The 17,384-nt window shown below is 35.9% G+C and overlaps 1 protein-coding gene across 1 annotated transcript; it reads left to right on the top strand.

The window, feature by feature from the left end:
- Positions 1 to 525: 525 nt before the first annotated feature.
- Positions 526 to 17,084, top strand: LOC113775902 (NADH--cytochrome b5 reductase 1). Its single transcript, XM_027320952.1, has 10 exons — positions 526 to 596; positions 697 to 821; positions 1,023 to 1,164; positions 1,261 to 1,351; positions 1,477 to 1,554; positions 3,645 to 3,725; positions 3,849 to 3,938; positions 14,276 to 14,341; positions 16,598 to 16,684; positions 16,816 to 17,084. The coding sequence occupies exons 2-10, from the start codon at positions 716 to 718 to the stop codon at positions 16,906 to 16,908; spliced, it is 834 nt and encodes a 277-aa protein (XP_027176753.1). The 5' UTR covers positions 526 to 596; positions 697 to 715; the 3' UTR covers positions 16,909 to 17,084.
- The last annotated feature ends 300 nt before the right edge of the window (positions 17,085 to 17,384 follow it).

Genomic DNA, 17,384 nt, shown 5'->3' with positions numbered 1-17,384 from the left:
CAAACATAGTTTATTTAGATTCCTTTCATTCTTTGAAATTTGAAATCTTGATTATCGTCTTACTATTGTACCCATAATATTGATTTGTAATTATAAATGTACATTTGAATGTTAAAACTTATTATAATTTACTACAATATTTTCTACTAATTTCTTGTTTAAATTCTCCTTTTGGTGCTAAATTTGTGTTTTTTTTATTTTATTTGTAATATTAGTTATTACAACAATAGTTGTAAAAAAACTTATCATTTGCAACTCTTTATTGGACTTACATTTCTCTTAATTTGTCTTCTGCCTATTAGGTTTATTTTTTGTCTATTTGCTGCTCCAATATTTATATATAGAATACAAGAAATGGTACAAATGAAAGTAATATGTTATCTCTCTTCTTACATAAATTTTAAATAAAATTTTTAATGACGAGGTTACGAAACAGACCATCAATTAGGGGGAGGTAAGAAAAATTTTTGAAACCATGAGGGTGCTAAGTGATATTAAGGCAAACCTGAGTTTGTATATTATTATCGATCTTTTAAAGAAAAAGGTCTGTCTATTTAGCGTCATTCCATCCCGCGAAGTTCAAAGATTCCTATTTGGTAAGTTTGTTTGAACGCATTGACTGATAAGACATATTTATATATGTAAATAGATCAATTTTTTGTAGACATTTTCATTGCATTTCTTTGTAAAAATCAGGTCTATTGGGTGTGCCAAGATGGTTTTCTTGGAATCAACGGAAGCCCAGATCCTTGGCGTTGCTATAGCTGCTGTTGCTGTTGGTGCTGCTGCTTTTTACTTGTATTCTTCCAAGAAAGCTAAAGGTTTAATTTTGATCGTTTATCTTTTTTGCATTTAATCTGAATCAATCTACTTGCCCTTGTATTTGTTATTTGTTATTCATCTATGAGTTGGCTCTTTTGATGGGGTTTTTTTCTACAAATTATGAATAGTTTAGAATTGGATGTACAATTTGGGCTAGTGTACTGGGTTCTTCTTAAACTTGGCTCGTTTGTTGGTAATAGTGTGCTTAGATCCTGAGAAATGGAAGGAATTCAAGCTTGTGAAGCGCACACAGCTGAGCCATAATGTGGCAAAGTTCAGATTTGCACTTCCCACGCCCACCTCCGTGTTGGGACTTCCCATTGGACAGCATATAAGTTGCAGGTTAACTGATTAATGATGATGAACCTTTTGCCTTTTGTTTTGACTTAAATATTCCAGTTTCAGAAGTAGAGATGATTTGGTGGTTTTATTGATCAGGGGTAAGGATGGTCAAGGGGAAGAGGTCATAAAACCATATACTCCAACCACATTGGACTCTGATGTTGGATACTTTGAATTAGTTATAAAGGTAGAAGTTAGACTATGTTTATTTGTCATATTACGATTTAGTTGTGCCAGCGATACTGGATTGCATGGTTTTAGTTTTATCTGATTCTGTTCTTTGGATGCTATGCGAATTTGTCAAACAACTAGATGTATCCTCAAGGAAGGATGTCTCACCATTTCCGTGAACTGCGTGTTGGAGATTATTTGGCTGTTAAAGGACCCAAGGTAATTTGCTTTCGATGTTTTCCCTCTTCATGCTGCATGATTGGTGTTAGCAAAGTTCTTATGCCATTTACTAAATATCATAAGTTCTGCTCAGTGCAAAGGATTGTGGAAGAATTCATCATAAATTTGGTAATTGGATGAGAGTCTGATTAAATTCAAGCAGCATTGATTTTTGCAGTGCTTATTTAGACATGCTGAGTGTAGCTGACTCATTTCTTTGTACGTCTGTGGATGTTTGCAATATCGAAATCCCTGTGTGCATTTGCTGTTCAATTGCAAGTACTAGCAGTCTTGCTGCATCTGTCTAAATCAACCAAGTTAAGAGGTCACTTGTATGGATATGTGTGTCCCTAAACTACACTGACAGAGTGACATTCAACTAAATTCTTTTGTTGCTAAACACTGCATATCTTTGAACACTGCTGTTCTATAATTCTGAGAATGTATTGTAATGTATATGTACTTTTTAACCTATAAATGCATTGCAATGAACCTAGGAGTTATGGAATCCTCTTACTGTATGTTTTCATGGGGACTTTTTTCAACCAATCATTTCCTGCTTGATTCCTTTGTTTTAGTTTTTGAGGATGTGGTGGAGGATTGATTTTTTTTTTTTCTGTTTCTTTATCCTTACCATCATTTTCTCTTTTGGAATATCATATATTGTCCCAATGAGTTTGTATGATTAGCGAGATAACAAAAAGCTTGCTTTCAACTTAGTTTTGATATTAGCAGGATTCTTGCTTTGGTATAGTTGTTTCCATTAGTAAAAATATGCTTGACCAGCCAGCTATTGATTTGACCTAGAACACAATTTTCTTTTTCTATTGTTTCTTCCCCGTTGGCAGCCCATCTGTTTGAAGCATGGATTAACTATCAGTGTCATCATCTTCCAGAATGTAGAGGGTTAAAAGAATACAGTCTGCTAAAATGGTTTGGTTTGAAAGATCAATTTGGAGATAAATAATTAACTGCTTGTTTCAGGAAACTGGCTTGTTATTGGTACTAATAGTCTGCAGAGTGAAAATCGGTTAATACGTAATTCATTCTGTTAAGGCATAAGTACATAACCAGTTAATACTCAATTTGTTCTGTTATGTCATAAGGACATAATAATGAGAATATGTTGTACCTGATTCCTTGTAGTGACTGTTAGATTGTAATTGCAGTCAACTTGTATTGGTTAAAGAGTACATAGCTGCTAAATGGTTTGATTCAATAATCATCATGGAGAAAGATCATTGACAGTTTTTCCAGGAAACCAGCTTGTTATATCTTTTCTGAAAGTGTGTACAAAAATACTCTGCTAGTACTATTGCTCTTTGTGACTCATAAGGACCTGATAGTGGAAGTATGTTGGATCTGGTCTGCAATTACTATGCATATCTAAAAGCAAATTTGATAAAACAGGATTTGGGCCTGCATTACCTCACCACTTCAATGTTTTTCTCCTATGTCTTTGCTATTCCTAGCTGCTAGCTTAGCCATGATGTTGAAACAATTGACTATGTGATGCCACTTAGCATATGGAGCAATGATATTATTGGACTATGTTTTTTGAAATCTTCTGCCTTGAACTGCTGTAAATAAATGTGATTAAATATTTCAATGATCTCTACTTCATCAATTTTTTGTCTTGAACTCCTAATGTTTAGAATGCTGCACTGAGGTGCGACTGTGGATGTTGTGACAAGTAAATTTATAATTTGGTGGAATTTTAACTTCGAATGTCAATTGGTACTTTCTTTGGGCACTAGAATGACAATCATGAGAAAGGAATTTTCCTGGTTTCACTATTGCAATTCTCAACTTCCATTGAAGGGTAATGTCCTTGTGCTGCTAATAAAGTTCATTAGCAGAAAGAGCGTTTGCCTTGGCCATATACTTGCAGAGTAGCCAATTTTATGATTTTGTAAATCTTACTTAGTTTTCTACCATGTTTGAGCTACTTAATTTGATCAATTAGCATTTAGGTGCTGCGAAATGGTCTCTACTTTAAGGACATATCGATCTATTGTGTGTCATTTTAAGTTTTGATACCTATCTCCAAACAGAATTCACAATTCAAAAGTTGCAATTTCCTGTTTCAGGGTCGTTTTAGATATCAACCAGGACAAGTTAGAGCATTTGGAATGCTTGCTGGAGGCTCTGGCATCACCCCAATGTTTCAGGTTTGGTTTTGATACTCTGTTTGATGTGTGTTTTTTTTTTTTTTTTAAACTCTGTATCAGGCAAGTCATTTCTCAAAGCCCCTAAAATAACATGGTATAATTCCTTTTTCATGTCCTATATAGGTTGCCAGAGCTATTTTAGAAAACCCAAATGACAAAACAAATGTACATCTCATCTATGCTAATGTTACCTATGAGGACATTCTTTTGAAGGTAACTTTTTGCTTGCTTTTGCTAGTACTTTCTGCTACAATGCCTGCATTATTAATATACTCTCGATTAATATCTGGTATCACAAAATTTCGATCTACCACTTGAGATGGCTCACAAGGAATTTATGTTTTGAAAAATTCATATGGTTGTGGATGTTTATTGTGGGTTTCTTATAATGATAATGAGTTGGAATAAAATCTGTGTGTGTGTGTGTGTGTTTGTGTCTGTACGGGTATCCAATGCTGTTGTCTGTTCTGCAATCTGTTCAAATCTCTTGTTGTGGAGAGTTTTCTGATTGATTGTATGAGTTTAAGAGAGGTCAGTGTATTACATGATATCTAGAGAAATGGAACATCCAAGGAAAAGCTTTGAGAAATGCTTATTTTAGATTTTAATTTGCAAAAGTTGTAAAAGATAAAGCATAAAATGTTTTAGCCCTGTTTTTGAAAGCAAAAATTTGGGTAGACTTGGTCTACAACCCTACCCACAGACCGAATGGCCCAGAATTTGCCATGCCATTGTCCCAACTCAACTACAATACTTAAATAAACCCAAAGAGGTTCAAGCCCAAGTAATACATAGCTTCTGACTTCATCAGTCCATTTATGGGGAAAAATCTCTCTTCTTCCACAATCAACAATTGCAATGGCATCTTTCGGTGGAAAATGATTCCGGCAATAGATCCAGGGCCAGGGCTCTGTAAAATGTCCATATAACAGCGTGGTATGATTATGTGGTTAAAAATTTAGTTCTGAATTCATCAAAAATCATGGGTTTTTCTTCTTTTTTATTTTTATTTTTATTTTTTTTTGGGTTGCAAGAGAAATTGAGAAAAGGGTGGTGGATCTTAAGGTAGAGTAGTAAAGAATTTGCATGGTTGGGAAGAATTAACTTTTGTTTTCTTCTCCTTGGCATGCTTGACTTTCCAAGGGTGATAGACACCAATTGCCAAGCAGCTTCTTTGCTGGTGGGATGGGTGGGGGGGCCATTGGATCTGGACAAGCTTGTTTTATTGACTTTTGTTGCCATTAGCCGAACTGATAAGCTGCAGGGCTGGAGGATATTGATAAAATCTTCCAAGTTCTTATGAAAGACAAGGAGCAAAATTTTGGTTTTTGAATATAAATTCATATTGATGATGTGCCAAATTTTGGGCAACTCAGTCTATGGGTAGGGCCACAGACCGGGTTTACCCAAGTATTTGCCATTTCGAAAAGACAGCTTTGTTGAACACTTCTACAGTAACTTGTACAAATACTCCAAGTTTTACTAAGAACACCAAAAAAAACCCCGAGATACACACCTCTTTCCTTCTTCCATCACCACCCTCCCCCACCATTGCCCCTTTCCTTGATCTGGTCATAGCAAGACCAGATCACCTGCAGGGGGAAGTCGGAGAGGGAGGAGGAGGGGAGGAAGGGAGCAGGGTAGGAGGAGGAGATCGGGTAGAAGAGGGGATGGGGGTGGTTGGGTATGGGGAAGGAGGAGAGGAGAACAGGGGAGGGGGTAATGGAAGGAGGACTTGCCGCGGAAGGAGGGAGGGGATGGGAGGAGAGGGTGGTAGATTTGGGGGAGGAGAGGGAGGGAAGTTTTGGAAAATTCATCAATTCTTTGAGTGTTTTGGACAAACTCCTAAAACAACTACAATGATTTTCAGTGAAGTTTTAGACAAACTCTCAGAAAACACACTATCAAAAAGGACCCCTGATTTAGAATCCTATTTTTAGTGGAGGACTCATTTTGTTTCCCTTTTTCTGTTTCTTTTTTCTAATGCTGTACACAACTCTTCACTGTACCTTATCATGTCCAAAAAAAATATAAAAAGAAAATTACCTGACAACTACAAGTAGGCATGGCCACGGTTCCAGAACTGCGGGTTCTGGTTCTTCAAAGAGGTAGAACCAGAACTGCACCATATAAGATGGTTCTGGTTCTGGTTCTGGTTCCAGAACCGCCGGTTCTGGTTCTACCTAACCGCATAGTTCTGATTTTGGTTCTTTATGGTTCTGGTTTTGGTTTTCGGTTTCGTATGGTTATATACAATTTTATTTAATTCCTTATCCTTACCAATTTTAATACGAATATAACAATATATTTAAAATTTCAAATAAAATGTAAAAAAATAAATACAAAATAAAGATGATATTTTAATTTTATTATTATTCTACAAAGTAAGAAGTAATAAATAGATAATATAAATTTTATGAAAAGTACATTACATTGTCAAATTAAAAAATACATTACACTATCAAATGGTTGTCATGTGTTGACTTTCTTGAGTTGGACAATCATCAATGTTGAAAATTCCATTTGAAGAAATATTGCAAAAAATTTTTTTTTTGCTTGCTTGATTTTGAAGATGAGCTACTACCATCAAAAATTGTCATTTGATAGCAAATAAGCAAAAAAAAAAAATTGTAAGTAATAATTTAATACTTACAAATTATAATGATAGATATTAGATGAATTGAAAGAATTAAATAATTAATAAAATATATAGAAAGTCCATAAAATTTAAACTTTCTTAAAACCTATTAAACACAACTAATTTTTTTTGAATTATCTCACTACTTATACTAATTATTTTTAACGGTTTTGGAACTGGCGGTTCTGGTTCTGGTTCTAGTTCTATTTTTTAGAGAACCAGAACCGGAACCTTTATCCAAGGTTCTACCACGGTTCTGGTTCCATGGTTTTGGTTCCGGTTCTGGTCCGGTTCCGAACGGTCCGGTTTCGGTCCGGTTCCTGGTTCCAAATGGAACCATGGCCATGCCTACTACAAGGTTAGGAATTAGTAGCCTAATTTATTTTTTCTAGTGACTATTATTTCCAAAAGGACCGCTGCACATCAAGGATTCCACATCCTGAACTATCCTAATTCTTCTTGATTTATGAAGGCCTACATAGAGAAGCAGAACATCTCCCATGCTTCATGAGCACTACGCTGGGGCATTGCAGATAACTAACTCTTAATACATGGACTTACATGATCTATCTTACTAGGGAAGTAAATTTAGTAGTCCTTATAGTCTGCTTGAGGCATGTACAATTGTTGGTCTTACTTTACTTTCAAATACTATTTAGATGGTTTATGGCGGTTCATGCTATCTGCTAGATTCGTTCTGAGCCAGTATGAGCTAAGGAGTATTGTCTGAGGAGCTTTAATAGATGGGCATAATTCGTGATGCGTAGCATTCCATGCTTAGCTGTAAATTAGTATATTTGTCAGCATACATCTGTTCATCAGCTGCAGAGTATGGTAACTCTCAGAAAAAGGGAAAAAAAGGACAATTAAAAACAAGAAGATACAATGAGGCCTTAATTATGCTTTTGACTATGACATCTTCTCTCCTGTGAGGTTAAAAACATGAAATAAGCTTTAACTGGTTAAAAACATGAATCAGTTAATACAAGCTCTTTAATTATTGAGGCTGAAATGGGAATAAGGTGATAATTTTCTTTCGGAAAATTAATCTTGTTATTGTTTTCGTGGGAAGTTTCTTAGTTTAATGCCAAAAACAAAATTATCCGTCAATGTTGAGATTGGAGAATGTTTTTTAGACCTTGTGCAGCAATGGAACGATTTTATTTTATTTTTTTCACTTCATTGTTGCTGCATAGCTTGTGTGCAGCAATCAATGATTAAAGTTCAATTTTTTTTTGCAGGCAATTAAAATGAAAATAGTTCGTAAGAGACAAAAAAAGTAACGAGTTTGTTGGCACACAAGCCTTGTGCAGCAACAAGGCATTTGATATATATTTTTTAAAATAGCCATTGTGTGGCAACACAGATACATTAATAAAAAAATTGATGTTGCCGCACATTCTTGATGAAGCAGTAGAGATAAATGAAATAAAATTTTGTTGCATAGTAAAAAATGTAAATGAGTTTTTTATAACAAAGTTTTACGTGTAGTCAAACATCACAAATAATTGTATTGCTGTAATTGAGGAAAAGATATTAAACAAAATAAAAAATTTGTGTATTTCTAACATATTAAAAAACTATGTCATGAAAATCGTAAGTATTTTAACATCCCAAATATTATAAACATGTAAAAAAATTATGTCATGAAAATTTTATATATACGTAATCGATTCGTTGTAATTGACCTAAGGGTGAAAAATAACTTTCCCTTCACTTATGTTCAAATCTCTTGCCCCGATCCCTCGAGGTGGTTGGATAGCCGCATCTCCAATGTCTTCTCCTGTGCGGCATGTTTTGTTGAACTTGTTGTCGAAAAGACCTCCCCAAGCCGAGATGAAGTTGGAGGGGTGGTGGCTCATCATCGTCACCTGAATCTATAGCAATAAGAGTTTGGCTGCACCACGAACATGATGGCGGACCAATAAGATTATTCCGATCATCACTGGTTGTGTGGCGTTCAGACATCTGAGGAGCAGGGAACAAATTTGCAGCAGAATTGGCTAGAAAATTAAAAATGATGTCATTTCCGAAATGTGCGCCAGTGGTCAATGGAGAAAAGAGAGTCAGTGCACTGAATACCTGTACCTAAGTAGTAGTGATAAATGGATTGTGCTCACTATGCATATAAATTGGAGAATGGACAGTAATGGATACACTGGAATCGTGTCCAACGGGTCTCGAAAACTGAGCAGCTCTAACATGTGGAATTAGGGTAGTTTCTTCATCCTAGTCTCGTGTTAGAGCTAGTGAGCACGATAAAGAAGCTACTCTAATTCCATGCTTTAGGTCATGACATAATTTTTGGGATGCTAAAATACTTAAAGAGTTTTTATGACATAATTTTTTTAATATGTTAGACGTATACGATTTTTTAAAAATCTTTTCCTCAATTACGGGCAATACAGTTTTTGTGATGTTTGGCTACATGTAATATTTTATTTTGAAAAACTCATTTGTATTTTTAACATGTTAGACATATACGATTTTTTAAAAATCTTTTCCTCAATTACGGGCAATACAATTCTTTGTGATGTTTGGCTACATGTAATACTTTATTTTGAAAAACTCATTTGTATTTTTAACTAAACCACAAAAAATTTGCTGCACCAAGAATGGGCAGCAACATTAATTTTTTTTATTAATATCTCTGTTGCTGCAGAAAAAATGTGGCAACAGAGACTATTTTATTTTTAAAATCAAATGCTTAGTTGCCACACAAGTTTTGTGCGGCAACAAGGTTCATTACCATTTTTTGTTTCTCATGAATGATTTTTCTTTTTAGATGGTTGTAAAAAAATTTGCACTTTAGTCCTTGGTTGCCACACAAGTTGTGCGACAACAATGAAGCGGAAAAAATTAAAAAAAAAATTTTGTTTCATGGCTTGTGTGGCAACATTAGATCCAGAAAACATTCTCCAATTTCCACATTTGACGGATAATTTTTGTTTTTGGCATTGAACTAAAAAACTTGCCTTGTTTTCGCTGTCTATTTAGTGAAATCATCTTTTTTTTTTTACTAGCTTCTTGTTTTCAGTTTTAGTTCTTTGATTTTGTGTACGAGGCAATGTGCTTTAAGAGTGTATATGACTCAATGTTAGTGTGTAACTGTACATATTCATGTTAAATATCTACTGTAATTGTTCTACCATGTTCGCATCTTTGTTTGTGATGCATGTTTATTCCTAACCTATATGTTCGAATAGGTCGAAGCTTCTTAGTTTAATTGCTTTTTCAAAATTCTCGATTCAACAAAGATCAATCAATTTTGAAGTTCCTCTATTCCTTTTTTCCTGAAAATTATACTCATACCACCTTACAAGCCTTTAAAGTCATCTGATGGTACACGCTATGAAGAGATACAACTTGACATAATACCTCATTCTGTTCAATCTTTCAGTGCAACAGTCTTAGTAGCATAAGCTCCAGAAAGGACTTGAAGGCCAGAATTTCTTAGGTACTTGAGAAAGAACTTCGTAGCAGTGAAAGCCAACACTTGAGCGATTGTAAAGAAAAGAAGGTTTATAGTTTTGATTAGGGATGTAATTAAGTTGAGTCAAACTCGAGTATTGTGGTACTCGAGCTCGACTCGACACTTGGGAGGTACTGCTCAAGCTTGAGCGAGCAGCAAAAATGGAGCTTGAGCTCGAAAAATTGTTCGAAAACTCAAGATTGACTTGATTATACTCGATTTTCTTGCGAGTATGATTGAGCTTGAGTCAAGTACTCGAGTTCGAGATCCTTGTCCAATTCTAGAAATGCACAATTTTGTTTTTTACCTATCAAATTATTTTTTCCATGCGAAATGACTATATAACCTATAAATATTTTAATGTCATAGCCAATATTTTGGTAATTTATATAACTCCCAAGCCTAAAGGAGTAAAAATGTAGTAACTAAATGTATAATTGTTAATCAATTACTTGGTGTTCGATAAGGCTCGACGAGCCTTCGAGTGTAAAAAAAGAATACTTGTACTCGGATCGAAGTACTATTAAGCCATTCAAACCCGACTTGCCTTGGCCAGAGCCAAGAGCGAGTCGAGTTCTTGACCAAGCTGCTCGTGAGCGAGGAACTCGGTTCGATTACATGTCTAGTTTTGATGCATAGACAAAGTTTTAATCAATCAAGAAATCCAAATTTAGGAATTGCGCTAGTGCTTACCTAAACTGAATCCAAGTGCTTACAGATGTGACCTATTTAAAGCAAAGGCTTGTTCAATGGCTCTCTTAGATTCTTATGGCTCGTCCTATAGGAAATGGGATATAGCATAACCATAGACAAGTCAAGGTGCGATAAATAAGCTTTTTCTGATGCATATAGTCCTTAACGCGCAACATGGGATCAAGAAACCAGATGCGCCTTTAAATCTCTTCCCTCCGATCTTCGACCTGCCGCTTGGTTCTTCCATGTCAAGTTAGTTCCAAAGCATCCTAGAGGTTGATTGGTTTTTCCAGTACTAATCATAATGATGAGAAAAATTATAACTAAAAGTGCTACAGGAAGACATAATTCAATGCTATCAAATCTTCCTCTTGGCCCAATAGTGTTGTTAGATGTAGCCTTCCAAAATGGTTGTCTTTATTAACATAGTTGTTGATGCCAAAAAATGTTCAATACGCTTAAAATGCTCTAGTTGGAGAGGTTAACTAATTGAAATTAATAAATAGGTCTAGTTGAAATTTACCTTGAATAAATCTTTAGCATTAATTTGTCCAGGTACCTTCTAATATTGAAAAAAAGAAAAGGCGGGGCTCTATACTTGCAAAGCCTGCAGCGCTTAAGTCACCATAGACTTAGAGAGAATAATCTAAAGCTAGAAGTAGCAAATTGTATTAGGAGAGTGTAGAATAAATATACTAACTTTGCCGTCTAGCTATTTATAGTGGATAGATAGGTGGCTGTCAGTAGCTTCATGGGCCTTGAGCTACACTATGATCGAATGTGTTGGTGCAAATGCTCCATAGGTGTGGCAATATCAAATTGGTCCCATAAATTTAGTACCATCATTGTTCCCCCAACTCTCAAGTTTTATGATGCTAACTTAAGAATATTGGCTAAATGAAAGCTCAAATTACAAACTCAATGACTGGTGGAATTTTTTGGACCCTATTAATTAGTCAAAGTAGACTTCCAACTTCCTTTTGTACCTCCAGTTGAATGTGAGCTCCTTCTCAATTAAATGTAGCAGTAGTCGAAGTGGCACCTAGAGGTGGAGTGAATACAGTTCTCCTCTGAAGACTGAACCTCTAACAGGTAGGTGTGGTGATATTTGGAGGTGAGTGGAATAAAATTCTCTAAAAAATGAGCCTCCAACAAGTTAGGTGGTATTTGGAGGTGGATTAGAGTGAGATTCTTTAGTAGTTAAGGTGGTGCTTGGAGATAGAGTGAAGTGTAATCTCCACTTGAAAGTGGACCTCCAACAAGTAGGTGAGATTCAAATCGAGGTGATATGGAAATATGGTGGATAGGAAGTTGAATTGGAAATCCAAGTACCTCAGGTTGCCACACGACTTCATACCGCAGGTTCCCAAAATCAACTTCGGACTTGGCTCCCAATATCAGCTTTGAACTTTGCCTTTCTAATGTAGCGCACCACCTAATATGGGCTGAAATAAAGTAATTGAAGTAGCCTGGTCCATTGTCATTGGCCAAGCAGTCCCACTCATTTGCACTCATTAGAGGTTCCATCCTACATCCTAATAGCGATGTGTTAGTCACCTTTCTTCTCCAAGAAACATCTTGGCCCCCCTCTACAAGTCAGAAGACATATGACTTGTTAATCTTCATAGGTTCATAATCGGAGACATTGACCTGAAGTAAACAAGTGATGTGTAAAACTGCTTTTTAATTTTTTTAAAAAATTTTTATAGGACAATCAGTTGTTAGGACATAGGAGGTGTGGTTGACTAGTCCAACCTGATTCGGGGTTGGACTAGTGAACCTGCACCTAGCCAGGTGGCTTGTTTCTTCTCATCAGCTGATTCAAGTCCATCTGGCCAACCAGTCCGACTAGGTGATACATGTGTAGATGTGACCATAACTGTGGGATCTTTGGCCGATGTCTTTACATCACCAATTGTCACTGCATCTGTGTGTGTGTGTGAGAGAGAGAGAGAGAGAGAGAGATAGAGAGAGATACATGTGGTGGATGTGACCATAAAATCCCATACAGGATATGGTGATTATTTGATTGACATGTGATGACTTGAGTAGCATAACACGAGTAATTTGGGCAGCATTGCTTGCAAATGATTGTTGGATATTGTTTGGAACTGAGTTGTACATTGTATTTTCTCTTTCCATGTTCTTAGGTCTCTTTCCATGTATATACATGGTATATAATGGTATATTTTGTGTGTGTGTGTGTGTGAGTGAGAGAGAGAGAGAGAGATACATGTTGTTGATGTGACCATAAAATCCCATACAGGATATGGTGATTATTTGATTGACGTGTGATGACTTGAGTGGCATAACACGAGTAATTTGGGCAGCATTGCTTGCAAATGATTGTTGGATATTGTTTGGAACTGAGTTGTACATGGTATTTTCTCTTTCCATGTTCTTAGGTCTCTTTCCATGTATATGATGGTATATTGTGTGTGTGTGAGTGTGAGTGAGAGAGAGAGAGATACATGTTGTAGATGTGACCATAAAATCCCATACAGGATATGGTGATTATTTGATTGACGTGTGATGACTTGAGTGGCATAACACGAGTAATTTGGGCAGCATTGGTTGCAAATGATTGTTGGATATTGTTTGGAACTGAGTTGTACATGGTATTTTCTCTTTCCATGTTCTTAGGTCTCTTTCCATGTATATACATGGTATATGATGGTATATTGTGTGTGTGTGAGTGTGAGTGAGAGAGAGAGAGATACATGTTGTAGATGTGACCATAAAATCCCATACAGGATATGGTGATTATTTGATTGACGTGTGATGACTTGAGTGGCATAACACGAGTAATTTGGGCAGCATTGCTTGCAAATGATTGTTGGATATTGTTTTGAACTGGGTTATACATGATATATTCTCTTTCCATGAACTCAGGCCTCTATCCTTTTTGTCACCCAAAATGAGTTTGTTACTAAAGAGCCTTTGCCTTCTTTGAATTGTTCAATTCAGTTATGACAATTTTTGTTAACTGAAAATGTCTTACTTGTATGGAGTATGGAAAGTTTGTAAAAAGATTCTTAGTTGATGCAACATGCATATGTAAAGTAGTTAACATCTCTATCATGCAAATCTGAATTTTGTTGTGATGTTCTGTATTACTTTTGTAGTATATCAAATATCTTGGACATTATTTTTTTTCTTCTTTTATAGAATATAGTAAGATAAAAAGATCTGCAGTTTAGAACCCTTGATATAAGGTGCTGTATTCTACAAAAATCTGTCTCTCTAATTCTTGTCTATGGTGAGCAGAAATTTGTAATACGCCAGCACTGAACATTTTATCAGAATAGCTTATTTGGTGAACTATTGGACTATAATGGACTAGGTTGATGAATCTGACAACTTTAGCACTGGATCTTATCTTGGATTACAACACCTGATAATGGTTGGAATTCTATTGAAAGTTCTATGACGGGAATAAAAATATTAAGCTATTGATTTTTGCTGATATTATGATTTGCTATGTGGCCAATTTGCTGGTGGCTAGGTTTGCCCTGAATACTGATGCTGCCGTGGTTCAAATATTTGGGAAGTCATCTAACTTGAGCTCAGATATTCAGTCTCTAAATTGTGATGCGAGATAAGAGTAAATTATGAAACCTAAATAACCATAATTTGACAAACTGACAATTGCTGTCAGTCAGTGGTATTTAGAGACAAAAAGGCTAAGTAATTCTTCCACATGGTGAATTATGTTTTGACTCAAAATATTTTCTCTTCTATTTGCAGGAAGAGTTGGAGTCTTTGACTGCTAATTATGCTGGCCGTTTCAAAGTTTACTATGTCCTCAATCAGGTTAGTTGACTCTTGCTTGGTGTGCATTGTCGGTTATCATTTTTTCTTCCACCATAGGGCTATTGAATATGAAGTATTTTGAAATTCTGTAAAATGGTTCCTGTTAACGGACTTCGTTTTTTATTTCTATTAACTTTTATTTGTAAATGTGGGTTCTTCTGGCTGACATTTTCCCAGCAGTTTGTTTCTTACCACGCTTGCTGGTTAAGAATTTTATACTACCAGCACTACAGGGTTGTTGATTAAAAAATTTATCTAACCAATTTTTTCTTGTATCAGAAGGAAACTGTTTATATAATTACCTGCCTATCTTTGATTAAATCATTATTATCTTAGAGCTCATAGCACACATGCATGCACTCGTCTACATGTATGTGTATCTATACATACACCAAGGTGTATAAGATTGCCCTTGTTAGGTAATGACAATAACAGATAGGATTATATTGCAATAATAAATATAAGATATGCTGGAAATGGAGCAGGAAGATCACCTTGGACAACAGTGAGAAAGGTTAATGAAGGGTATAGGAAGAGAGCTGAAACAATCAAAGAGCGTTTGGTTAACTTGAATAAAGTATTAAAAACTGGAAGATGCAAAGTTCGAGCAAAGCAATCATTTGATTTTTGATTGTGTTGGAAACATTTTATCTGCAAAGTTGACATGTTAGCCTTCCCGGGGGGGGGGGGGGGGGGAAAGAAAAGCAACTTAGTGTATTAATTAGGTGACCTTTTTCTTTTTATATAGTTAGTTGCTGCATATTCTTTAATAATCATCAAACATGTTATGCTCCATGTGCATGTCAATATAGTGGTGGCTCAATAGATAGATTATAGCAAACTGTCAGTCTTTCTTGCAACTCTGGGAAGGACCTGCTGGTGCTTGTAATTTTTTTTCTTCTTTTTTTTGGGAAAGAAAATGATATCCGCTAATTAAGTACACATAAGAACATGTAGACTCTGATTCAAGTAGTTAAGGAGCTCATTTCTCTAAGAACTATGACAGATTCCGATCTAGACATGCACTGCATGTCGAAAAATAGTTAAGCTGAGAAAACTACTTTTATCTCAATTGTGTAGAATCAGTTCCAAGTTAAAAGGCGCATAAGAGCAAACAGACCACCGGTATAGCAGATGACTTCATTGAAAAGAAAATAAATAGATCAATATGTGATGGACCAATATGATGAGGCTTGCTGAGCAAAAGAGGAGTGTTTCTGCTTTTATAGTTATATGTGGAAAAATGATGTAAAGAGACATACAAATAAAGAGGACACTGTGTAACAAGTTGAAGACAAAGGCAAAGATCCAATGTGTAGAAGATTGTTTAATACTTTTATATAGTCAAAGGATAGAATGAGTTCCAGATGAATTTTAGATGCATGGTACTTTTTGTTTCTTTCATATTGTGCAAGCATGTATTTGAGCAGAAGCTACTCACGAACAGAATTGAAATTTGAGCTGCTTGATGTTTTCCTGGTCAGAGAGATCTATGGAAAGAGAGGAAATTGAGTTTACTTGGATTCTTCTAGACTGTTACAATATAAAAAACCAGTTCTTTGGGCTTGGTTCTGTGCTGTAATATTCCTGGTTTAGGATAATGCACAGATTTTATTATTCAGTGTGAGGTTAGAATGGAGAGAATTGCATTCATGTTTCTGCTAATTTGCTACTTTGGTGAATGCTGGTGGATGATCTATTACAACTTGGCATCTCCTGCCATGAATTTTTTCGATCATGTTGTTATCCAGTGCCGTCAATATGCTGACCAATAGTGGAGCTTGTGCTTCATTGATTCCTGAGACTACTGCATCATATCATAGATCCAGGTGCAAATGATGGATACCATCTTAGTGTACTGCTACTTTGAGAGTCAGATGGACTGTTGAAGCAGCATCAAAGTTCATTCTCAACAGATCAATGGGTGCTGTAAGCCTGTACTTTTGCTGTAGGAGTTCTTGGTGACAGGTCTTGTAATGACTCATCATGAAGATTCAAGGATGCATGGCGTTTCTAAGAAGCTGATTAGTTTTTGGCTGGATTTGTTTGTCAGTAGTTTGTTTCTGAAAACCCACAATTAAAAGAGAAGACTTCCACTAATTTATCCTTATAGCTTGCTATACATTAATGTGTAAAAAAAAACTGTTGCAACTTGCAAGCTTGGATTTGGCATGAATTTTCCAGAATTGTGAAAGTTATAGGCTGAGCCTGATTTGCTTTCTGTAGTAGCTGATTGTCCTTTGGTTGTTTCTGCAGCCTCCAGAAGTATGGAATGGTGGTGTTGGCTTCGTCTCAAAGGAAATGATTCAAGAGCATTGCCCTGCACCTGCATGTGACATTAAGGTAACACAAACAAATTTTTAACTGAGAATAGCTATGCAAAGTTATTGGATCTGTATGTGATTTTTGGTGTCATTAATAACCAAATGACTTCGAAAGATAACCTAAAGCTTTGTGTTTTACTGTATTTCCAGGTATTGAGATGTGGACCTCCACCAATGAACAAGGCTATGGCAGCTCATCTTGAAGCTCTTGGTTACACCCCAGAGATGCAATTCCAATTTTAATTTTGTCACAAATGTAGCCCTACACATGGTTTCATTGTTAGTGTGGGGGGAACAGAATTTTTCATGTTGGAATAGCAGGGGAAATGAATCATGTAATGCAAATTGTTGACGTTGTTCCTGTGAACTTGGAGCAATAAAATTTCCCAGAAGTTTATGACTGTCTTTGAATTGCGTAATTCTGCAATTGTCTCGTCTCTCTCCACTGTTCTTCAACTGTTTGTCTCTGGTCGTCTCTCTCTGGTTATCTGCCTTATCCTTATCCTTTCCCTTTTTAACTTTTTCTTTTCTCGTGTAAAACCTTGGGAAATTTTCTATTTGGGTTTGTAGTGTATGAAATACTTGAACAGTTTGCATTTTGTTTCTAATCTACTAGTTTCGTTGGGTCACGCGAGGGTGCGCTGATTGGTTTGAAGGCAACATTAGCCAGTTTAGTTGATATGCATGCATTCCAGCAAGAAACGTAGTTTGTTGTCTTC

This window comes from Coffea eugenioides, chromosome 6 (assembly GCF_003713205.1).
Source record: "Coffea eugenioides isolate CCC68of chromosome 6, Ceug_1.0, whole genome shotgun sequence".
In the NCBI taxonomy this organism is placed as follows: domain Eukaryota; kingdom Viridiplantae; phylum Streptophyta; class Magnoliopsida; order Gentianales; family Rubiaceae; genus Coffea; species Coffea eugenioides.
Note: the sequence above shows the minus strand (reverse complement) of the source record. Positions and strands in the feature narration are given on the sequence as shown.

Coding starts and splice junctions, on each gene's coding strand:
- LOC113775902 (XM_027320952.1), top strand. CDS start 716: ATGGTTTTCTTGGAATCAACGGAAGCCCAGATCCTTGGCGTTGCTATA. Junction 1,352..1,476: donor ACTTTGAATTAGTTATAAAG/GTAGAAGTTAGA, acceptor TCAAACAACTAG/ATGTATCCTCAAGGAAGGAT. Junction 3,726..3,848: donor GCATCACCCCAATGTTTCAG/GTTTGGTTTTGA, acceptor TGTCCTATATAG/GTTGCCAGAGCTATTTTAGA.